Raw genomic sequence first — 25,912 nt, forward strand, 5'->3', positions numbered from 1 at the left:
AGCTATGGCTATGAAGATGAGAAAAAATTTGACAAGTATTGGTGTACTTGTAACTTGTTAATTTCAATTGGTGCCATTTTAGATCCCATATAAATTTAAGTTGTTGAATTTTATTTTAATGAATTATTTGAGTTTAATTGATGTCATTCTCTCTATCAGGTATAAAATGAAATTGCTTGAGTTTTATTTCCATACTATTTATTCACATGATGAGGCTCCGAGAGAATGCAAATAGTTTGATGTATTTTTATGAGTTGTACCAAGAATATGTTGAGGCTCATAAAGCAGCAAATGTTGTTTCATCTACTGGAAATGATAGGAGTCAAGGTGTTAGTATTGGTGGTACTTCTAAGAGTGGTGTTAGCTCCTTATTCAGTCGGTTAGGTAAAGGTATTAAAACTGACACAACTAAATATGACCAAGTACATATTAGAAGTGTCGATACTTTTACATTTGTCAAGTCAGAATTTGACACTTATTTGGAGAAGGAGTTTTAACTAGTGAGCCTGGTGTATATTTTGATGCCTTGGGATGGTGGAAGGATATAATCTTAAATTTAGCATTTTGTCAAAAATGGCTGCTGATATATTGGCAATTTCGATCACTACTGTTGCTTCGAATATGTTTTCAGTGTTGGTGGAGGGTTTTGATCTGCAATCAATCCTCTTAGGAACTAAGATGGTAGATATGCTTGTTTGTGGGAGCTGATGGTATCGTCAGTACTATGGGTTGGAGAAAAATAAAACAAGGTCAGTATGGATGATGAATTAACGACTGATCATGAATGCAAGTTGAATATGTTACGAATATTATGAATTGTTTGGATTTCAAGAAGATTGTTTTTTGTTGAACAAATTAACTTTAAGATTTATATGTTCTTATAGCTTATTTATAATTTATGTATGTTTTTGTCATATTCGAACAAATTAATTCTAAAATTGCAGGTTATATTAATGAATTTTAAGTTGTTATTCTTGTTGTTTACTTTTTTCATTCATTTGTTGTGTTCGAATAAGTTTGTTTTTTGTGTTTGTGTTGGTCGTTTATGTTCGTTTATTGTGTTCATTTATGTTTGTTCGTTTGTGTTCGTTTACGTTCGTTTACATTTAAATGAACGAACATAAACAAGCTATATTCCTTAATGAACGAACATGAACAAAAAAAATTTGTTCGTTTATGTTCGTGTTCGTTTATTTATTAAATGAATGAACATGAACATACATCCGTTCGTGTGCGTTCGGTTCGTTTACAGGCCTAATTCCATCCATTTGCTCAACAACGATTTAATATTAAACAATACATATTTTCGTTAAATTCAAACTTTTTTATTTCTCTATAATTTAATCCATAACATCACTTCCAACCAACTCTTTTTTATATCAGTAAAGATATAAGTGGCATGAAATGAACAAAAGCGGCATGGTTTATTGATTTTTATATCATTAAACAACCACATCACTATTCACATTTTATGTGTTCTTCTTTCATTTTATTACCATAATTATAGTTAATTATCTATATAAATCTTAATATATTAATATTTTGTATCATATAGATTTTCATTATTATTTTACTAATATTATTCTTTTGGATTATGTGTAATCCGTGACTGATGCAAAAATATTTTTTAAAAATGGACACATATATATTAATCACATAATTTTTTTATGAAAACTGAATATAAATAAAATTTTAGCATAGACACACTTCAATAAAATAGAACACTAATTAAACAAACTCAGATTTCAAGATAAATAGTACTCACTCAGACATAAAAATACATCCATCAATGTATGTAATGTTATAATTATAATCAGGTTAAATTAATCTATAAAAATTTAGATAATTGAAGACATATATATTAGTCTCAAAAAATTATATTACTCATAAAATTTTAGTGTAGACACATATATTAGTCTTTGATTTCTTCTTCGTCTAATGATTGTAAAAATGTGTAAATTAAAAATTTTACATTAAGTGTAATTTAATCACACCCTTATAATATATATATATATATATATCGGAATTTGTCAACTTATATTGTTGTGGATTAAATTATATATTTATATAAAAATATTTTTTTAAATGGTACTAGGTTAAGGGAAAAAGAATTAATATATAAGTTATATTGATTAGGGAGGTTCCATCTTTAGTTTGGTGTTTTTTATTGTTTATTTAAACAATATAAATTTTTGAAAATATAAAAATATTATTATAATATTAATAATTTTACTAATATTTAAGAAATAATTTTTAATCGAATTAATACCAAGTTAACTAATGGCATAACATAGTCAAACTCTTAAGTACGTAGTATAAATATAAATACACATTCAATTTTAAAGTAGGGTTTCACACATGTAATTATTAATTTGGCATGCCATCCAGAGTTGATACAGCCAATTGTGGACTTATCCAATTTGAGGCACGGAGGTTTTATACTCTTTGGAAAAGAGTTATCTTATATTATCACATTTCTTGAAGAAATCCGTATATTACCGTAAAAACATGAACTAATTATCTCAATTGTTAAACGAGTGGTGGTTATTTTTATAAGTTTAGGTTCGAGTACAACGATTCCAACAGAGATGATTGAATGTTTATTATCGAATATTAAAATATTTAAAACAAATATTACTTTATAATTACCTTAATTGAAATACCAATAGACGAAGAAACTTTCAAGTCACAAAATCATAATGTTTTTTTTTGTGTTAGGAAGAAAAAAAATCATAATTATATAGCTCAAGGGCCTTATTTATTTCGTATCTGCATCACAAACAATATCTAAAGTACCTCAAAATGTAATTCGATTAGACTATACAATCAACTTAAATGCGTTAGGAATTCAAACTACAAATACTTCATTTTCTTTACACAGAAAATGCACACTCACTGGCTGAGGAACAGAAAAGCTGGTTGGGTCTTTCTTCGGCTTTGACTTCCTAGCACGACGAGATCGAATGCAAGACGTTTCATACCTTTCGACTCCACGATCAATCGGCACAGACTTTCAATTCCTTATGATAGTAGAACTATTAATCAAGGAGAGTCAAAATTACTGCTAGTTGTAAAAGTCATTAAAGATGAAATACCTTATCCATCCCCCATTTAGGCATTATTTCTTTTCAATATTCTAATTTTGAAATCAGATACTTCGAATGATACACACAACATTGTTGTATATCGATCGAAGCCACTACCAGATTCCTTAGAAAACCTAAATATTCCTTAGAAAAGACAAGAATTTGTGAGTTGAAAGCTTCGTCATCCATCGGTATTTCAAACTTTCGAAGGCACTACCAGTTTCAAGGGAGGAGAGTAATTCTGAGAATCTTAAAATTTTGAAGACGGGAGTTCTTCAACAACTGCACACATTCTTTCGTACGTATCTAAACATTTAACAATATTTACATTAAGACATCTGCATGTATAAAATACTTTTTGTTTCGAAATCAAAATAACACAGAATTATATTTTTTATTTAGAAAGGTAGACATCAACAAAAGAAAAAAATAATAAAAGTGGAGATTTCGAACTTGGTCTGCAGTACCGAATGGGATGAGATGGTGAAGGTTCCAATCATTTCCATTAACCACTCCAAAAATATAAAAGCTTTATTTGTTGTTGGCTCATACATTCATTACACAGTGAAATTAAAATTCTATAGATAAAATAGTTTAATTATTTCATTGTTGTTTTATAGTTTCAATCCGTTTCATTCTACTTTTATTAGAAGTAATCTTTCTTTACGCATGATGAGAGTGATGTTTCGTTGTTCGATCTTTGTTCTGTAAACCTTTAACTCTAGTTTTCATGATGAGTGATATGAAGGGATCTGCAGAGTTGAACTGATTTATAACAAAGACTTTTGAACTGATTTATAACAAAAGATTTGAAAGTTGAAAAAAAAATGATCAACTGAGTTTGTTATAACAGTTTAGGGGCAACTCTTTAAGTCTTCTGCTCTTTACAGGTGTTGTTATGAGAGCCCAACAAAGCAAGTTATACACTGTTTACTTCAGGACAATGGCTTACAGTATTGGGTTGGCTTGTTGGGGCACTTTTTGTGGAACAGGAAAAGATTTGTCTCAATCTCGCCAGATATGTTTCAATCTTTTAACCTTTTGTCATCACTTCTCATGGTTTGGTTAATGCACTGCATTTTGAGCCTAAAGCCACAAACGTAACTTGCTTAATTTCTTATGCTCCTGATTGCATATTCACTATTTGGTGCTTAACATATCGGATCTACATTGCAGGTGATGTTTGAGAGGATGAAGATAGAGAAGGAAGATAGGAGGGAGGACCTGAATTCGTTGCAGGGGAAGCAGGACCGCTGAGCCACCGAGTTTTGCAGATGCAGCAGCTAAAATAAGCAGGAAAGGCCCCTCACCGGCACCGGCAACCACCGGTTCAGATGAGGAATAGGCTGAATGAGAGGCTGAAGAAGCTAAACACAAACTCATCAGTGCTTAATATTCTCACACTAATGGCTCACCTGGCATCTTGTTTACCAGGGCCAACGCCTAACTTAACCTGCTCATGAGATAGATACTTCCACTCTTGTCTTGTAACATAATACTTGATCCTGTTTAAAGATTTAGTATTGGACAGTTTGGTTTCGCAACGCTTCTTTCAGTGCACTGTAAAGTAAATGTTTATATATATATATACACATAAAATAAAAACTGTGATAGCTCATCACTGAGCTCCCTTTGCCTTTTGTTTTGGTTGAATTGGGCTGAAGTACGCAAACCAGTGAATTCCGGAGGTCTTGATTTTGTGGATATTAAGCAGAAAAATTTTGGCCTTCTTGAAAAATGGTGTTGCAGATTCTGTAATGAGCATTCCAGCCCTTGGAAATTAGTTATCTAGCTAAGTACAAACTTGATAAGGAGGCTATCCTTCCGCCATTTGCGTACCCACGAGGAACTTCATGGGTGTGGAGAGGAATTCTTTCTACTTTCATTGGGAAGGGTTCGGGGAAGAGTCTTCATGAGTTTTTTCAACTCCATGTAGGAGATGGGGCTGTGATTAAATTTTGGCAAGATAAGTGGTTGGTAATCGCCCATTGAAAGAGATGTTCCTGAGATTTTTACTTTGGCTTTGAATAAAGAGGGTCCAATTTCAGAGTTTGGGTTGAGAAATGAGGCGGGGTGGTCGTGGAACATTCCTCTAAGAAGAGTTGTATTTGATTGGGAAAGGTGTCAATGGGAAGCTTTGATGCGTCTTCTTGCTAGTTTTGTGGGTTCGGCTTCTCGCATGGACGGGGTCAAGCGGTTGGGTGCGAGCGATGGAATTTATTCTGTCATATCTGCTCTAGTCTTGAATGTGTTAGTGGGCTGGTTTTAATTGGAAAAAGCATGTTTGGTTGGGTCTAGCCCCATTCAAGGTGGAAGCTTTTGTTTGGAGGGTGCTTCGACGTAGAGTTCTGGTGAGAGTGGAGCTTGGAAAGAGAGGAGTCTCGATGTCGGATTCTAGATGTACGATATGTTTGGCATTCCCAAAATCGGTTGATCACTTGTTTTTCTCTTGTGCGGCAGTATGGAGAGTCTGGGAAAGTTTTTTGTCTTTATGGGATATCGCTACTGCCCTCCCAATTGATCCTGTTTGTTTTATACAGGTTTGGTGTGAATCCCCGTCAAAATGTCGAATGATATTATTTGGATTATTGCCATTGGCGCTGATTTGGTCTACTTGGCTCTTAAGGAATGAAGTGGTTTTCAAGGGTAAGAAGTTTGATGAGCTACAATTGGCGTTTATAACAAATATCGTATTGCTATTGCTTGCTGGTTGAAGGCTAAATATCCTTCAATTTCGTTTAGTGCGGAAAGTTTGGCAGCCGATTTAAAAATTGCAAAGGACTCTACCCTCATAAATAGGTCTTCGTTAAATTCTTTGGTGTGGATTCCGCCGTCGATTGTATTTCTGAAGTTTAATATAGATGGTTCTATGAGGACTGATGGGAGCAGAGGAGGAATTGGTGGGATTCTTAGAGACTCGAGTGGTTCTGTTTTAGCTTCTTTTTCGGTTCCAATTGGGGGCGGTTCTCTGGTGCAGGCTGAAATCTAGACAATTGAGTTTGCGATTAATTTCTTTATGGATTCAGTGTGATTTAAGTCTGTTGGTCTTGTTATTGAATGTGACTGTGAAGTTGTAGTGAATTGGTTGCGGAATCCTTCGTCTATTCCTCCGGAATGGGAGGAGATGCTTCGGTCGATGACTGAGTCTATTTCTAAGGAAAATTTTGTTGCCAAAAATATTCCAAGGATTCGTAATTCGGAAGCAGATCAGCTGGAAAAATTGGCTTCAGGATACCCTCCAGGCTAAAGTGTTTTCTGGTTTATTTTGTACGATGTTCTGGTTTTTATGGTTTAGTGCTTTGCTGGTTTTGTTTTCTTTATGCTTCTAGGGTGTATTTAGGTTGGCTGTGTCGCCTATAGAACTTGCAGGTGGTGATCGCTTTGTTCCACTGCTTAGGTGCACTCTTTTTCCTCCATTGTAGGGTTAGGGAGGTTTTCAAATGAGGTCCTGAGTAGCGTGGTATATCTATTGATGAATAATAAACATTATTTTTCAAGGAAAAGAAAACTAGAAGCAGTCCTCTCATTAACATGACCAAATTCCCTCTTCTCCAAAATTTCTCCTAACCTCTCTAGATTGCTTGACTCAAAAGGTGAGATATCCCAATCAAGGAAAAGGAATGAACTATGTTTTCCAACCTAATTCCAGCTCAGACCAGGCTCCTTCTTAACCCCTCGCTGTTGCATCAGTTCTCTGACACTGTAGCGAATGGTTCTACAGCAGCATCAGCATAGATGTTGTGAAGAACATAAGATGAAGACTCTTGGGGTTCAAGCTCAATTTCTTTCATTGCAGCACGATTCCCAGTTACAGTGTCCCTGTAAACCTTGCAAGCACTCAACAAGGCTCGCCACAATATTGGATTATTCTCAAAAACCGAGGTGAGGATAAAGTTTTTAGCCTCTTCTAGCCTTCCTGCACGACCAAAGAGGTCAACAACACAGCAGTAATGCTCTATGCTGGTTTCAACACCATAATCTTTCATGCTTTCAAAGTATCTGCAATAATTCAAAAGGTTAATCACATAGTTATCATGAATATAAGCAAAGAAATAAAATCTGCTAGAACAGAAGCCCCTAAGGAGATTGACATGGAAATACCAGTGCATATATTTACAAGTGTTCTATCGTCTGCCTAAAACAAAGTGCTATTCTGCATAAAGCTAAGCTAAGTCCCATTGTAAAAAACAGGGCAGCATTTAGATAGATTCAGTCTAGAAATTTAAGGATGCAACCTGTCCCTACAACCCCTCACATCCTCATGCAAGCACCATAAATACAAATGCACTTAGAAATGATTGAAGGGAGGGATCCATTGGCATACTTTAATCCTTCTTCGACTAGCCCGCCATAACTGCAAGCAGATAAAACTCCTACAAATGTAATCTGATTAGGCTTAATCCCGTGTTCCTTCATCAACCCAAAGAGGTTTAAAGCCTCCTTAGCGCATCCATGTTGTGCACAGCTACCGATCATCACTGACCAAGAAACCACATCAGGATTATCTATCTCTTGAAATGTCAGATTAGTGGAATCTATATCACCACACTTTGCATACATGCAAATCTGTGAGTTTAGAACAGTTCCGAAGTTCCCAAAGCCACTTTTTACAGCATGCCCATGAACCTGCACACCAACTTTTGCCATTGCTAGCTCTGCACAAGCACTCAAAATGTTTGGGATAGTGAACTCATCTGGTCTTCCTCGACAGGCCAACAGTTCATAAAAGAGACTCAATGCACTTTCAAATTGCCCATCCTGAATAGCCAGCAATCATGGATGTCTACAAGACAATATCTCGTGTTGATGTTGATCTAAAACATTTCAAGCCATCTTCAGTTGATCCCATCAGGGAATACGGTTCAATAATTGCACTTCCTATGAACTCATCAGACTGCAAGTTATACTTGCATATTTGAGCGTGAATTTGCTTGCCGTAGAAAAATCTCCAACTGCAATACAAGCTTTAAGAATGCTTGAAAACGTAAATTTTGAGGGCTTCAATCCTTGTCGTTGTACTTCAAAGAAAAGTCTGCAGGTTTCATTTGCGCATTCCTTGCTAATGCTTTCTGTTTCTATAAATCCCGATATCATGGCATTATACATGACAATATTACGGTTTGGCATGCTTGTAAAAACTTCGATTGCACCATGTAATTCTCCCATTTTCGCATACATATCAAACAATGCTGTCCCTACAACAATGTCAATATCGAACCCAAGTTTTATTATACATACATGAAGCATTTTCCCACACATTATCCCTACATCCATGTTCGTACAAGCCTTCAAGACACTTCCCATAATATAAGTATTCAAGTTCAAGCCATTTCGATGCATGCTTGTTAATAGTTTCAACATCTCGTTATTTTTATCCATACGAACATAACCAGCAATCAATGTATTCCATGAAATCTCACCTATCTCCTTCGAATTCTCAAACAGAAACCTTGCATGATCACATTCACATTTGCAATACATATCTATTAAGGAGTTGGTCAAAAATGCTTTCTCAACTAATCCACTTATTACAATCAATCCATGAATTAACTTCCCTTGCTTGAGATCCCCGGTTTGAGCACAAACATTTAAAGCACCGGCATAAGTGAATTTATCAAGTTTTAGACATGCTTTTCTAGCTTCAGTAAATACCCGCATGGCTTTATCAAAAGCACCCATCTGGTAATACCCAGAAATCAATGAGTTATAGGAAACGAGATTTGGCTTGGACATTTTGTCAAACAGTCGGTGAGCAACGTCCATTTCACCAGCTTTGAAATACATAATCAAAAGATTGTTTAGCAAGAAAAGGCATGGCTTGAAAGCAGGCTTAATGATATGGACATGGGCAAGTTTCCCGTGGATCAAACAAGTGGATTTGGTGGAATGTTGAACGACTTTTGTGTAGGTAACTGAGTCGAAATATAGATGCACGTAACGTGTTCGATAAAATTTGTTGAAAATAAGGAGCTTAAGTAAGCCAAGGAGCTTGGTTTTCTCAATTAACATTCAGGCTGCCCAATCCAAGACAGTAAGTAACAAATGGGAAGGCAAAGCAACACCAAAACTATATGTTGAAAACTACACCATAGACCATATGAAAACTTAACACCCATACAATGCATACAAATTTATAATACGAATTTATTTAAATATTATAATTATAAGATATATTATTTATAATTATCAGGATTAATCCATATTACAAAATACATAAATTTATTACGGAACTACTCTTTTAATATATATTTTTATTTACAAATTATCATATATATTTCGTCTTTATTCCATTGTCGCAAACTAAACTTACCTTTAAATTTTTTATTTGACCTAAAATTTTTATTATTCACAAATAGTGCTAAAATATAACATAATAAAAATAGTAAAGGATAATATAAATTATTTTTACGATAAAAAGTTGCGGTCATGCTCATGGCTCTGCTTTTTTCCGGTATAAATAAATTATTTTGATACAAATAAGATTTAAATATGAATATGACACTTAAGAATAATTACCAAATCTACAGACAACACTGCCCTTAAATTTCCCACATGCATTTCAGCATCAAACCCTTTTCCCACGACATTTACCCAATTTGTGTAATAATTAACACAATCTACCACACAGTTATTAAGCGGTGTATCTACGTGCCTATATTCTGAATTCTAATTGGTCCGTGATTTTCACGGGAAACGTTAGCATCTGCAAAACACTTTACACACTCTTTACTTTCCAGAGGTTACGGTGAAGAGGAAGTCTGATCCGAAAGAAAATGCTGAGGTTGCAGTTTCTGGCCTTACATGTTTCATTTTCCGATAGAACGGACTTGGCCACCGTTGGATCTTTCCTTTCCAAAACATCCGGTGATAATCCAACGGTTTAAAAGTAGTTAAAAACACGAGGAAAGTTTTATTATGTTTAGGGCATATCCACATAGAAAAAGGGAAGCCGAAGAGGAAAGTTGTTTTTGTTCGTAGGTTCACGAAGCTAACTCCCTCGAACTGAACAGAGAATCAGATGAAACTGACGCCCGCCGGAAGTAGCAGCTCTAGCGGTGGTAGTGGCGGCGGTGGTGGTGAAGGGAGTCGCGCTGGACTTACCCGCTTCCGCTCAGCGCCAGCCACCTGGTTGGAAGCTCTTCTCGAGGAAGACGAAGAGGACGCATTAAAACCTAACCAGTGCTTGACTCAGCTACTCACCGGCAATTCATCCACCATACCCACCATTCGAAACCCATTGCCTTTTCCTAACTCGCCCGATCCAGCTGGGTTGTTTGAACCGTCTGGCTTCCTGAGACAAAACAGTTCTCCAGCTGATTTTCTTGGGAATAACTCGGCTGCTGCCTCTGATGCCTACTTCTCTAACTTTGGAGTGGCTGCAAATTATGATTATTTATCGCCAAATATGGATGTTTCTCCCTCCAGTAAGACGGCTAGCGAGCTTGATACGCAATTCCCACCCACAAAGTTCCATTCCCAGCTGGTAAGGCTAAGAGATATATAATATGGGTTTTCCGTCTTTGAATTGCCTGTAAAAAAAAGATACTTGGTCTTCTTATTTTATTCTTTAAGTCTTCTTATTTTATTCTTTAAGTCTTCTTTTAAAGGTTTAGGCTTTAATATTTACTTGCAAAGCTCACCAGTTACTAGCAATACACGTCTAGCCAAAAGGGGATGCATGAATTTGCTCTTTTGAGCAAAATTATATATGGCTAAGTTCCATTTTTTATATTTTTTGTGTAGAAAGGAGAGCCAAGTGATCAGATTTCTGGTGGCATATCAAACCTTTTAGACGTAGATATGGAGAAACTTTTGGAGGATTCGGTCCCTTGCAGGGTTCGTGCCAAGCGCGGTTGCGCGACTCATCCTCGAAGCATTGCAGAACGAGTAAGTGTATTCATTTCATTGATAAGATCTAAAATGGTGTTTATTTTGAGTTCTAACTATTCAATTCTGCTTTTTGTTAGGTTCGGAGAACAAGGATTAGTGACCGCATCAGAAAGCTTCAAGAGCTTGTACCCAATATGGATAAGGTAGGTTACTTCTTGAGATCAGTTTTAATGGGGGCAAAAAACTCATTGGAAGTTCTAAATTCTAACCTATATAAGTGTATCATCCTAATTAAGTTTGATGCCAAATGCATTGGTTTAGAGAGCTAGTTCAATTTGGCGATGTTTTATCAGAACAAGCTCGAAAACAGAAGAAAAAACACTATGTTTATTTGCAGCCTTAGATTTAGAGTGTGAGACCGGCTTGTACAATTTGTATTATTTACTATAAATTCATAGATGTAGTAGTTAATTGTAAAGGTTACCATTATCTAATTGTGGTGTGTCAGTAAGAAAAGAAGAGGAATTCTCAAAATTTTCAGGGTCTAAAGGATTGTGGAACACATAACAAGGCATATGGATTCATTACTCTGTAGCGGTTAGATCTTTATTGTCTGGTGTATCTGGTACTGGAAGTTATTCCTCCGTTAATCATCATTCTGGTTTAACATATACGGCATGAGCAATATGAAATTTGCAATGGAACTTTATATCTATAAATTCTAATGTGAGTACAAATGTATTGGCTGTCCTGTAAATTTGCATGCAGGTGTACATTATATCATGCAAAATCTTCCGATGTACACTGTTTAACTTGGCGATTTTCTTTCTTGTACTATCAGCAAACCAACACTGCAGATATGCTGGAAGAGGCGGTAGAGTACGTTAAATATCTTCAAAGGAAGATTCAGGTACGTAGTCTTCGAAAGGTTTTTATTTTCACCTCTTTGCTAGTTGGTAATATGTATGTTATGAAGTGAGAAAGTAGGCAACACCATGGTATATGACCGGTGCTGCTGTAAACGACTGCCTACTGAGAAACCTTGATCCTTGGCAGGAGCTCACCGAGCTTCAAACGAAATGCAAATGCAAAACTAAAGATTGATTGGCTACCAAGAGCTTATCATAATTATCGGCTTTATACCGTCTTGCTGAAGTACACTACGGTTGTTGTCGGATAAGGTTAGCTGGTAGAACCACAATGTAATTACTAGATTTACCACTTGCCTTCTTTAGCATGAAATACGCAGATGTGGATGCTTCTGAAGCTACGATAGCCATAGAGTTGATGCCAAGACCTCTGCTTTGCTTGGACTTGCCTACTACTGCACCTTGAAGATCACTTGGTATAATTGTTGTTGTACAATATTAACGTAGACTATAAAATATGATTTTTTATTAACGACATAATATATAATTTTTAATTAAGATAGCAGTTTCCCATAATCCTAACTGTATATGTAGATGAGTTGTATCCAATGAAAATTTCTATTTACTTTTTAAGAATCTGTTTGCTGTGAATGGTATGGTTCGGGTGAAGACATTTCCTGATCTTTAGCAATTGTCGCATGAGGCATCTGTACGCAATATCCAGAATCTGTTTAATTTGTAAGTTTGTAATGGTAAATCAAAAAATACCCGATGTGACTTTTCCACGGGTGCCAAAACATAAGACCATTGTTTTGACTAACGGGATTAGATAAATTACGTCCGACTTACCGACATTTAAATTTGGGTGTCCAATCTTGATCCATAGTTATATATCTCATCTAGCTATAAATAAACAGACGAATGTTATTTTATATCCATATTATGAGGAAGATATATATTTCTTATTGAAATAAATAAAAATTATTTATATATATATATAAGTTATATGATTGACCTTAAAACTGATACTAAAATTATATACATATTATTGATAACTAGTAAATATTCTGAATAAATATTATTTTATACTATCATCGTAACTATTTTTTTTATAAAAAATTAAACAAAATGACATCACTCTTATCTTGATCTATGAGATTTGTTGGTGTTGACTCTTGAGTTATCAATGATAAGAAAAACTGGAAGAAGGTATGTTGGTTGGTAAGAAGTGAGACCTGAGTGCAGGTGTTGGGTGGTACGAGAGCTATGCCAATATCTAATCTATCGGCTGCTGAAACTCCACTTTTAGATGAAACGGTCAGAGGCCGCCCAAACTCCGGTGGTTGGAGATCGGCCTCTTTCATCATTGTCGTTGAAGTTGCTGAGAGGTTTGCTTTTTATGGAATCACTTCAAATCTCATCACTTACTTGACGGGACCACTGGCTCAGTCCACTGCCGCCGCCGCTGCACAAGTTAGCGCTTGGTCAGGGGCATCGGCGCTTCTCCCACTCTTTGGTGTTTTCCTTGCTGACTCTATTCTTGGCCGATACCACACCATCATTCTTGCTTCCCTTGTTTACGTTTTGGTAAATCCATTTTCCTCCTCTCCAAATTTAAAACATTGAAAAAACAACAAATGTTTAAAGAATCGAATTCAAGCTTGGTTTTTTACTAATTGGTAGGAGGCATTTTTTTAATAAATTATTTGATATGGAATGATTTTATGTACATGTAGGGGATAGACTTGTTGACTCTGGCAGCCATCCTTCCATCTGGTGCCCAAAAGGCAGACACTTCATCAGTGCTTCAGGTTCAAGTGATACTATTTTTCTTCTCACTATATCTGGTAGCATTTGCAACGCACAAACCCTGCGTTCAAGCTTTTGGTGCAGATCAATTTGATGCACTGGACCCTGAGGAGAGGAAAGCCAGTTCTTTCTTTCTTTAATTGGTGGTATTTTTGTACTTACGTTGACATCTAAATGTCCTTTTTGATTTTAAACTACATCCAAGACAATTTAAGTTGGGTTCTTGGATTTGCAATTCCTGGTGTTGTGATGGCCGTTGGACTGCTTCTTTTTGTGCTCCGAACAGCCACTTAGGTTTAGTGTCGAAGGGGACGAAGAAAGCCCATTTGCGAGGATTTTAAGAACAGAAAAACTACTTCTTCAGCTATTGCTACACAGGAAGATTCATGTGGTTCTTTTTCAACTGAAAGTTCCAAGCAATTCAAGTGTTTTTTTTCCTGAATAAAGGAAGTTTTAGTGAAGATTAATATGTAAAGTCTTAATCCACAGCTTCCTTCAAGTTATGGAAAATGACACAATTAATTATGTGTTAAGGGTGTTATCTGCAAGAGTCTCTAATATAGCAATATGGATTTTCTAATATGATGTTAGATTCCTAAACAAAGCTTTGCTTGCTCCAAACGATACAATGGAGCAGGGAATGGTGTATAGCATCAGAGAAGTTGAAGAAGCAAAGGCTGTTTTAAGGCTTGCGCCTATATGGCTGCAAGCTTGATTTATGTAGTTGTTTTCGCACAGTCGTCGACATTGTTTATCAAGCAAGGTGCTACAATGGACAGATCAATTACAACTGGGTTCGAAATACCTGCTGCTACACTTCAATCGTTCATTAGCATTTCGATTCTTCTCTTTATTCCTATATATGATCGAATATTTGTTCATTTTACAAGAGCCTTCACTGGGAACCAGCTGGAATTACAATGCTTCAATGAATTGGAACTGGAATTGCTTTGTCTGCCATAGCAATGGTGATTGCTGCTTCAGTAGAGACGAAGAGGCTTAAAACCGCTCTAGAACTCGGGTTGGTGGACAAGCCAAATGTGATGGTTGCGATGAGTGTGTGGTGGCTGGTCCCTCAATACGCTCTGTAGGAATTATCTGATGTGTTCACCATTGTTGGTTTTCAAGAATTCTTTTATTATCAGGTGCCAAGTGAATTGGGGAGCATCGGACTTGCAGTCTACCTTAGCATCTTTGGTGTTCGAAACTTTTTAAGCAGTTTTCTCATCTCTGCTATTGAGAAAGTGACCAGGAAAGATGGTCGAGATGGCTGGTTTGCAGATAATCTGAACAGATCTCATATTGATTACTTTATTGGCTGCTTGCTTCTCTAACTGCCATGGGATTTAGCTCTCAATGTATATTCTACGAAGTCTTATATTTAACCGCAACCCAGACAATGTAAAACCTATCCAAAACGCATTGTATACCAATAAAGAATCAATGGTCCCCTTGGAGAAAATAAGAAAGTCGTTAGCAAAGAAAAGGTGTGTGATATCAACCTTCTTACACTTTTGCTGAAATTGAAATATACCATTAGCAGCAGTAACATCAAGCATCCTTGACAAAATATTCATTGCCATGACAAACAAATAGGGAGACAACGGATCACCCTGTAGAATCCCCCTAGCTCTTCGAAAGTAACCCACAAGACTCCCATTAAATACAATAGAAAAATGAGCAGTGATCAAGTAAATCCGAATCCAGTCTTTGAACTTTTCAGGCAGTCCCATGGCCTCCAACATAGACAAAACAAACTCAACATATCCAAAAAAAAACTCCCAGTCCAAGTTATCAAAAGCATTTTACAAATTCATCTTCAAAGCGCACCTAGAAGACAAGGATTGATGAGCATAGCCCTTAACAATCTCTTGAGCCAAGAAAATATTATCCACAATACTTTCCCCTTAACAAATGCAGACTGGTTAAGGGAAACCATGCTAGGAAAATAAGCAACTAGCCTATCAACAAGGATTCTAATAATTGCCCTATACACCACAGAGCAACACGAAATTGGTCTATAGTCCATCATATTAAGATAAGAGATCTTCGGCACTAACACAAGAGAAATGCCATTGAAAGCAGGAAGGAGGGAAGACGTGTCAAAGAAAAACCTAACAGCTGAGACAAAATCAGCTCCCACAGTGGATCAAGCCGCCTTTTTTTTAAGGCGGGGATGGGCCTGAAACCTTGTCATTACCTTGATTGAAAATGCCAAGTAGTTTTTCGTTAACCTCCATATTATAATTCTGATTTTGAATGAGAATTTTAGATTTTAATTTGTTAAATTTTAGTTTCAAAATTCTAAAATTTAGCGGTTAGTGTTTCAATCATGACTAAAATTTTAAATCTATAAAAACTAGAGACGATCCTATTAAAATAAAATAGTTAAAAGAAAATCATTTTATTTATTAATGATAAAAGAATTTATGAATGAGATTCTAATACTGTCATATATCTTATTTAAGATTTCGAATTTATAGTTCACGGTATGAGAATTTTTTACCACCAATGCATAAAATTATTATACATAATAAACCTATAATGTATTCGTATTACAATGATTACTAGCAGAATTGGACATAGGACTAATATTATCTTGGGTTGAGTTAAAATAAATGTTGATGGTGCAATTAGAGAGAAGGATGGGATTGCGGCTTCTGGTGCCATTACTTGAACTGATCGTGGGAACTAGATGATTGATTTCTCGAGAAGTTTGGGGGTGTATTCTTCGTTTTCGGCTAAACTTTGTGCATTATAAAACATGTGTGGAGCTTGGATTTTCAAAAAATGGAAGTAGAATCGGATAGTTTAAAGATTTGCAACCCGTTTAATCTGGAACCTCTGACGATGCAAGGAAAACTCATTGCAGATATGATTCGTACTCTCTTACAGCAAGTGTAGGAGGTGAAGAGCTCTCATTTTCAACAGGTGAAGAACCAAATTAATGATGCTATGACGACGATGAGTCATGGTCAGTCTGTGAGCAAGGTTCTCTATGATGTAGCTCCTATTCATCTTGCTAACTTGATAGCACAAGATATATTAGACAGTTCGAATATTTCTGTTAGTCTCTATGATAAAAAAAAAGCACAATGGATACAAAAGAATGAAATTGCAGGTACTGGTCCAACCACCAATATGCGTGTCTCATGTTGCTCCCTGCCATGCCAAAGCCCAATGACCGAGTTGAGTTCAGTCGAGGCTTTGAGTAAGCATTCATAGAATGCCCGACACGTGAGTTTCTATGCATCGTAATAATCACGCATATGTATATACAAACGCAACCTTTGTAACTCGGTCCCCCCACAACGAGAACCTTAACACGTTACGCTATCAGCCTATCTCATATATATTTATTTATAAGTTTCAAAATTTTAAATAAAATTCTATACACATTTTCTTTTTAATAATCTAAATTTAAAATAATATATATATATATATATAATATAACTATACAAGAAAATAAAATTCTAATCAATCGTACATTCACCCACCATTAAATATCAAATCAAATTAGTCAATTGTTTTTTAGCTAATTTACATAATTAATATTTAAAACAACTTAAATTCAAACACATTTAAACATATAATATACTTGGAAAATAGAGTTTTAAAACATTATCGACTTTCTTACCATTAAACCACCTCATCTCATTGATAAATATTAAATATAGAAGATATATCATATTAAAAGTGTGTATATGTTTTGTTGGCTCGTATAATGCTTAAAACCATGTGAGATCCTAGTTTCCCCCTGGTTTTGGATTATCCGAACGGCACGATTTATTGTCGATGATGTTATTTTAATAAAAGAAACAAACAATAATTTTATAATTTTAAAAAATCAATAAATAGAAAAGGACAGCAAAGAAAAACCAAGCAACAGCTTTGGGTTGCTTTGAGATGCAAGCAATGGGTTGATGGGTCCAATTATTTCAAAAAAAAAATTCTCTTCGGCCGGCTATTTTACAAAGGTAGCGATAATGTCAACAAGGAATTTCCATAAACAATCAGAAAAAATCAAGAAATTGAATGATTGTCGTGATCAAGTGACAGCCTGTTCCTGGGACAGAGACGCCTGTCGAAACCAGAGGGCATTGTTGTAATGCGGTGTCCGGCGTGATCCAACGTGAAAACCGGCTCCTCTGATTTTTGTTCTTCTTATGACAGGTCTGATCTGTCTCTCTGTACTCTTTTGCCATGTTGGATTTTTTATTTAGGAATGAATGTAGGTTTTTTTTTCTGTTGAGGTACTTTTATTTTAAGTTATAAATTTATTTGTTTTTATTTTAAAATTTAAAATTTTAAGTATGATTCAAATCATATTTATAAAATATGTAAATAAATATTATATTAGTCTATGTATTAAGTGTGAGTTATAAATTAAATATATATTTAAATTCAATTAAATTATGTTAAGTCGTGTAATTTATTCAAATTATCTTTACAATTCAGCGACGTTTGGAGCATGATTAGAAATAATACATGGAATCGATATTAGAATTCTTGAAGAGTAAATGGTTCCTGTACGATTATTGCGACGGAATTTTAAGATATTTATGAATATTTATATTGTTCATAGACCTTGGGTGAATTTCGGATTATGATAAAATTTGACAATTTAGAAGTTATATGGTTACTGCAAGGTGTTGGTTGTGTCTTATACGTTGAAAAGGGCAGGAATTTTTTTTATGAAGGGTATTTAAAGAATCTCTTTTACTTTCTTCTGTTAAATATGGTTAGGTAACTCTCTCTCTTATAGATGACGATGTCCGATTTACCAACTTGTCATCATAGTCGTGGTAATGTGTGTCTTCGATATGTTTGTGCACGTTGCATTTGTTACGGAAAATATGGAAGAATGTCTTTGAAACTAAAATTGAAATGAAAACTTTTAAAATGAAATTATAGGCAAAATAATTTTAAATTGATCAGATTAATTACATGTATAATTGTTGTGTTAATTGGTAATTTGAAAATTAATATGTTGTAACAATTGTGTCAGTTGGTATTTTAGTAGCTGTTAATACTGGAATTTGACTTTTCATAGATTGAACATGGATAGTTTTGAGGCTTGGTTCGAATCTTAATTACAACATACAACTTTATTATTTTCAGAGTTTAATTTCAATAATCTATTTTGTTGATTTAAAAGTTGTCTCAACTCATGTATTGTGGATGAATCTGAACGATTTTGGGGTCAAGTTCAGCAAACTACATCAGATAAAATTACAACAATTAATTTACTTTTAATTTCAAAATTAAATTAGTGATTTATTATTATTATTTAATTCTTTACAATTTTACCCCTTTTATTAGTCTATAAATAGAGATGGTTTTCTCATTTTCAGAGCATCCCACAATTCAAAGCATTTCCTCTTTTTAAGAATTCTCACTAAAGATTTCTTATTTTTCCGGTGAGAAGAGCAATTCCACCATTGTCCACTCTAAAAATTTGGGTCTACGAATTTTCTAAGAACTGTGCTAACCTTGGGGACGATCGCCTATAGAAACGATTACACACATCTAGGTGGTTTTTAAGGCAATGGTTTATAACACGACACGGTTGTTCAATTTACCTTTTAATTATTTTATTATTTTACAATCAGTGCTAATGATTTTATTTTGCAGTTTCTATTTCCAACAATTTAGAAACAAATTTTAAATTGCAAAATGTCGACTACCATGGCTAAGCTCGTTCCTGACTTGTCCAAGCTCGACGCTTTTAACTAGACAAATTATTGGAGATGGTCACAGAGGATAATAATTTTCTTCGAACAACACGACCTTGACTACGTGTTGCTAAAGTAGACGCCACAGTCCATTTCATCCTTAGTTGTCGCATTTAATATTGTCAAAGGTGACTCAACTCCTACTCCTTCCAGTGAAGTTCTTCCAACCGCTATCAAGGCAATTTGGAACACGTTGAAGAAGAAGTATGTAGCTGATGATGTTGGGATAAAGACGTACCTAGTGGGTGAATAGCTTAAGTTCCAGATGTCCGATGATAAGTTGATCATGGATCAAGTCCATGACTATGAGAAGCTTGTTTCTGATATCCTAATCTAGGGCATGAAGATATGTGAACTCTTGCAACCAAATGTCCTCATTGAAAAGATACCCAAGTCCTGGTTCGACTACCGGAACTCTCTGAAGCACAAGAAAAGAGTGTTCACTATTGAAGGGTTAATTAGCCATGTAAAGATAGAAGAAGCCAACCGACTTAAGGATAAGTTGACTCATTCTAGTAATATTTCTTCTAAGACTAAGCTGATTAAATATGGGTTTGTATCAGGGTCCAAGTTTAATAAGCCCAAAAGATGAGGTGGCCAAAAGTAGAATGACAAACTCATAAAGCTATCAACTTCAAGAAGCCCGTGAAAAAGAAGGTTCCACCAAAGCCCTTCAACTACTATGTGTACGGACAGGCCATACACAAAACCTACCAATGCCAACAATTATCTGACCACCAAAATTAGAATAAACCATAACTGAACGTTGTTGAGAAAGCTGACGAAGTTAGAGTAGTGGTGGTTTTTAAAGTCAAACTGGTGGAGAACAACACCAAATGGATCATTGACACCGGTACTTCCAAGCATTTATGCGACAAATAAAAATTGTTCACCGAATTCGATAATGTAAAGAATGGTGAACAAATGTACATAGGGAACTCTAGCAGTTCTGAGGTGCTAGGCAAAGGTAATGTTTTACTAAAGTTGACTTTCGAAAAAACTTTATCCTTAAGTAATGTTCTATATGTACCTGTCATGCGTAGAAATCTGATTAGTAGTGGATTACTGAATAAAACATATATTAAACTAGTTTTCAAATAAGATAAACTTATAATTTCCTAGAATGGTGATTATGTAGGGAAATGTAATTTGAACGGAGGTTTATTTGTAATCAAAACCCAGATTAAAGAAAGTAAAAAAACCAAAATTGATGCTTATATTGTTGAAACTCTTAATATGTGGCATGCTAGATTAGGACATGTGAACATCACTCTCTTAAGAAACTCATTAAAATAAATTTACTTCCTAATCTTGACAATAATAGCTTTAACAAATGTGAAATTTGTGTAGAAGTCAAACATGTTAGACCTTCTTTCAAAACTATTTCTAGTAAAAAGACTAAATTGTTAGAACTTATTCATACTAATTTAGAAGACTTTAGAAACTCTAAAAGTAAGGGAGGTAAAGACTACTATATAACATTTATACATGATTTTTAAGATGTACAAAGGTATATCTCCTTATAACTAAAGATGAAGCTGAAAACTTCTTCTTATTTATAAGGCAAAAGTTGAAAATTAACTTGATATGAGAGGGTGTTTGTACATAATTTGTAATACTTGAAAGTGTGAGGGTGTTTGTAAAAAATTGGATTGTCTGAATTCAAGAAGTCCACTATCGATCCCAAAACTGTTGATGCAATGTTTATCGAGTATGTTTCAAATAATGTCGCATACAGATTCATGTATTTGCATGATTTCTATATTTGTTAATCTAGGACTGTTGTGATCTTTGAAGATAACTTCCCTTTAAAAAAAACTTAGATTAAGTGTTGAAACTCAAATAGAAAAACATGTCTCAACTTTTTTTGTTCATGCGATGATACTCTAGAGATAGAATTAGAGCCTATGTCACATCCCAATTTAAGGGCTAAAATTTATTAATTTTAAGGTATCAAATTAAAGTCATAACAAGGGAGAAATTGAGGATCAAATCGTAAATTTTTAAATATTACAGCATGGTTTTAAAACTTGTGGGAAATTCAGGGGCTTGAACCAAAATTATCCCATTTTTAATAGACATTGAAAAATAAACACCCCGATCGTCTTCTCCAGTTCGAAATGAAAAACCAAATTGTGAGAAAATCCCGCCCGTCACCTCATTCGATCAGACATCACCCAACCATCGATGTTTGTCACCGCTAGTACCGTCTGAGGCGTCGGGCTGCCGCAAAGCAAACCCATCCAACCAGTCATCATAATATCATGTCATACGCCGTCTATGAGCATTTAAAGCTCCATTGAAACCCCTCATCCTCTTCGGATAAACGTATTTTCCTACCGATCCGGTAACCGTCGCACCTCACTGCCCTTCTCATCGAGTTCCCCAGCTTTGTGCGATCAAAACCCGACCGGGTTCGTCGTCACCGTTTTCACTGATTACCGGTGTGGGTAAGCATTTCGACCATTTTCTTTTAATTCCGATAGATTTTGGCTGATTTTTAGGTTGATTGTGGTTGTAATTAGTGAATGGTTGATCAGGGAGCAGTCGATCATCAACTTTGAGCCTACCGCCAGCGTCACGCGCCGCCACTCGCGCGTATGGCTTATTTTGGTCCAAGGATTTTTCCAGAATCGGGTCGACCCGACCCCCTGGTTCGATCCAGTCACTGAGTTAACTCGACTGAGTCAACTTGTTGACTTTGACCAAGTCAACTTGTTGACCATTGACTTTGACCGTTTTCAGTGATTTACCTTCGGATTCAATATGGTTTCACAATTAAGTTCAGTTTCTGACGTAAATTCGTTTGCTATGTATCTGAGGAATTATTGCATGTTGAATTCAAGTTCGTGGACGATCGAATGGAGTTTAAATGGTCGATCGATATGGCACGAAAACTGAGGTAATACTCTACCACATTTTGTGTGTTTTTTGGGACTCACTGATAAATGGTAAATGTATGAATGAAAATAATTGATCCATTAGGGTAGTTAACTATCTTTGGACTCAGACGGAACACTGTATAAGACTCTAACGGCTCGAAAAAGGAATTAGTAGACTGATTGGAAATAAATCTCAGATCAATGATTTAATCAGTAAATCAATCAGTCTTATAACGTGTATATTCTGATTAATCTCATTAAAGATTAATGTTATAAATATTTGGAAAAGAAATTACCAAAAATAGCACTATGAGGTAAATTTACAAAAATGCCCTTGTACTGAAATATGACCAAGACTTCCCCTAGTGGTGAAAATAACCTCCAGTGATCAATTGAGCAAAGTACCTGAACTTTAAAGGAACTAGAATACTTTCAATCCTAAGTTATCATAAGTAATGCCACTGACAGAATTGAATAAAATGACGATAATATCCCTAGAGAGTAAAAAGGACTATGGATGAATATGATAATGGAGACGACTTGAGAACTCAAATTATGATCCACTTGAATCTTGGAATCACCGAATAAATTTCTGATTTAGTTGGAATACCCCTAAAGTGTAATATGATTCGAAACACGTCCAAGCTCTGGAATAACTAAATACCCTCAGCTCTTAAATTAACAAATCAACCTCGTCTACCAATATGACTATATTATATGACCAAGTTAAATGGAATGGAAGTATTGTATATATTTGAATTTCAGAAATGATAGAATTACTCGGGAAACTCCGAAGTGACTGGGATAAACTTGACTACTAAATAACCTAAGTAACCTCAATGACTTAGGATTAAGTGAGTGGCTTTGATAAGTCTAGAAACACTGATGAACTTACATGATGTATCATCCCAAAGGGTTATGAACCACAAATCAAGCATATTGACATTTCCTGATATCTTTGCAATGTAGAAATAAAATAAAAACCATTTGAATATTTGTTCGTCTCCCTAAGAACCATTCAGCGATGATTCTAAAAATGATCATTTTGACAAGAGTTATCTGTATTGAAAAGTAAATACCTTGGAAGTGCAACGATTTGACTGGTTGACAGACATCAGTACTAGGAGTTATTCAGTTTGATTTAACTCGATATTTCGATAGATTGACACAAATATTAATGCCCTGAATCTTCGTTTCTCCCTTATTAAATCAAATCACTAAGAATTCTCCAAGAACCTAATACCCAAAATGCCTCTGATTTCCCGAATAATGGAATCACTCTTGTCATATCTGGAAACACAAGTAACTCAGATGTAAAAGATTTTGAATACCTTTATGATTACATAATGCCTTCAAAAAATGTCTGAATACTATTTGATCCTGATAAATCACATTCTGAATAACTGATGATTCTGTCAGCTAATGAACTCTTTCGATAGTGATTCTAAATTCTGGCATTCTATCGGTATACTAAAGATCTGTGTTTCCCTGCTCGATAAGACTATCAAGTACCTTTGAATAATATCTGAAACCTCTAGTGTGTTCTTAAAAGTATGTCTCTGTTATCTGAAATACAGTCTGACCTCTTATTTTTGTTTTGAACTTTGATATATGTTATGATCTCTGATTTCAGTTATGATATATGATCTCTTCTCTAATTTCTGATATCTCTAATTATTGACTGAAATTATTTTTATATGGGATACTCTGGGACTCTAAGACACTGGTAGGTTTAGTCGTTGTTGGTAATTCCTTGTATAGGTTCAACATCGACTGATAATTCCTTATGGACCTAAGACAACTCTTGGGTGGGCTCCTAGGCCTAATTGGCCTAGTGGTAAGACCTTATGGACCCTAAGGCACTCCCTTAGGGATGACACCATTGCTATGTGATTTTGGGTAATACCTTCTGGACCTAAGGGCATTCCCCTCAGATGGGCACCTATGCTTCGGCTTGGGTAAAACCTTATGGACCCAAGGTGCTCTCTTAGGTTAGCACCTACGCCCTTCAGGCCTAGGGTAAGTCCTTATGGATGCAGTTTTGGGTAATTGCATATTGGCGTTCGGTTGGAGGGTTTTACTATGGTTTTTGAAAAATATGTTTTAAACTGCTACTATTTTAAAAAAGACATGTACATCTTCACTGGTTTTCTAGAAACACACTGGATACCCCATTTTGATATCCTGAACCCATTCATCCGAAACAATTCCTCTTAACTAAAAGCTTACTGTCTTTTTCTACCTGAGATATCAGTAGGACCTCCGCTCAACATAAAAATCTGCAGGTGTCTGAATCAATAAAGAAACATATGCTTATCTATTATATGCATATTCTTTAGCATCATTTGGTAGTTATATGTTACTGAGCTTTCCAAAACTCACTCTGTTACTCACCATTTCAGGTTAAAAGGATTAAACCAGTGCAACTATCACATCTATAAGGGAGTTCCACCAGCGTTGATTTCAGAGTACGGTGTATGTGATTAGGGGGAATGTAACTTGAATTTTATTTTTATGACCGAGTCTGGAATATGTTTTATTTTTTAATATTGTTAAATTTTATTTTTGTGTTTATAAATTATTTTTATGATTTTACGTGTTTTAACAAAAAATTAATTTTTCTGAGATTTTTACAGTGGGTTGCTCCAGTGGCCCTAATGTGACACCCTAGATTGGATCAGGCCACCTGTATCGGTCTGTAGGTATTACAACCTAGAAGAAGTAAAAGACAATGAGTAGTCATTACCTTTGGTCCAGATTTCTTAACTTCTTTTATTTCCGAATGAAGTGATGTAGATATTATTAATGTTCATATATCTCAGGCTTTCCTATTATATGAGTATCTAAAGTCGTATGATGAAGTTATAAGTTTTATCGATGCTAGTTTCTGAAAAACTAAAATAAATGAAGAACTAGAGTCAATAATGTCTAATTACACGTGGGAGCTAGTAGATTTTCCTAGAGAGTTTAAACCAATCAATTCTAAATGGGTTTTCAAGAAAAAAAAAAGCTTAAGTCAGATGGGTCAATCCATATATAAAAGGCAAGACTAGTAGTCAAATGATTCATTTAGAAATTTAGTATAGATTTTCTCGATACGTACTATTCTATCACGAACAATCTCAAAGATTTGTGCCTTGTTTGCGATAGCTTCTATTCATAAGTTGCACGCACATCATATGTGTTGAGTTAATCGATTGACGGATTTGGCCAAGAGGGGGGTGAATTGGCAATTAAAAATTTGGTGGAAGCTTTTGCAGAAAATTGAAAGTAATTGCACAGCGATTTAGAGTGGTTCGACTTTCTCAATCAAAGTCTGCGTCCACTACCTTAGCTATCCACACTAAGGATTTTCCAACAAATTCACTAATTTGTTCTTTCTTTTGAGGCCAAAGAGATAACCTTACATCACTCTCAAGAATATACCCCAATTCTTGAGAACACTCTTTCCCAAAGAGAAGATTACAAATTTGCAAACTTACAATGAAAACCTCACAAGGTAAGATGTTTGCACAATTCTAGAACAAGAAAAGAACACTCAAAGATAATTACAAATGAGCACAAATGGTGTTCTTGAAAGAAAAATGAATATTGAAAGGAAAATTGGCTTGATTTGCACAAACTTGGTGTTTGATGCTTTCTCTCTTGTTTCTCTATGATTTCTTATTGATCAAGGGCTTCAGAACTTGTTTAAATACACC

The 25,912-nt window shown here is 35.2% G+C and overlaps 1 protein-coding gene and 2 pseudogenes across 2 annotated transcripts; 2 read left to right on the plus strand and 1 right to left on the minus strand.

Moving 5' to 3' along the window:
* Positions 1-6,692: 6,692 nt before the first annotated feature.
* Positions 6,693-8,849, minus strand: LOC120123505 (annotated as a pseudogene).
* A 981-nt stretch (positions 8,850-9,830) lies between these two features.
* On the plus strand, positions 9,831-25,188 carry LOC120123483 (transcription factor bHLH80-like). Of its 2 annotated transcripts, none has more exons than XM_039142367.1 (6): positions 9,831-9,842; positions 10,031-10,569; positions 10,830-10,973; positions 11,054-11,119; positions 11,685-11,715; positions 25,178-25,188. In XM_039142367.1, exons 2-6 carry the CDS (start codon positions 10,105-10,107, stop codon positions 25,180-25,182), a joined length of 711 nt encoding a protein of 236 aa, XP_038998298.1. In that variant the 5' UTR covers positions 9,831-9,842; positions 10,031-10,104; the 3' UTR covers positions 25,183-25,188. The 2 variants fall into 2 exon arrangements, with proteins under 2 accessions (XP_038998298.1, XP_038998297.1); XM_039142366.1 differs by lacking the exons at positions 11,685-11,715; positions 25,178-25,188 and adding exons at positions 11,758-11,826; positions 11,973-12,331.
* On the plus strand, positions 13,052-14,999 carry LOC120123496 (annotated as a pseudogene).
* Positions 25,189-25,912: the final 724 nt, after the last annotated feature.

The sequence above is a fragment of the Hibiscus syriacus genome, unplaced genomic scaffold (assembly GCF_006381635.1).
Source record: "Hibiscus syriacus cultivar Baekdansim isolate YM2019G1 unplaced genomic scaffold, ASM638163v2 tig00110393_pilon, whole genome shotgun sequence".
Lineage (NCBI taxonomy): Eukaryota > Viridiplantae > Streptophyta > Magnoliopsida > Malvales > Malvaceae > Hibiscus > Hibiscus syriacus.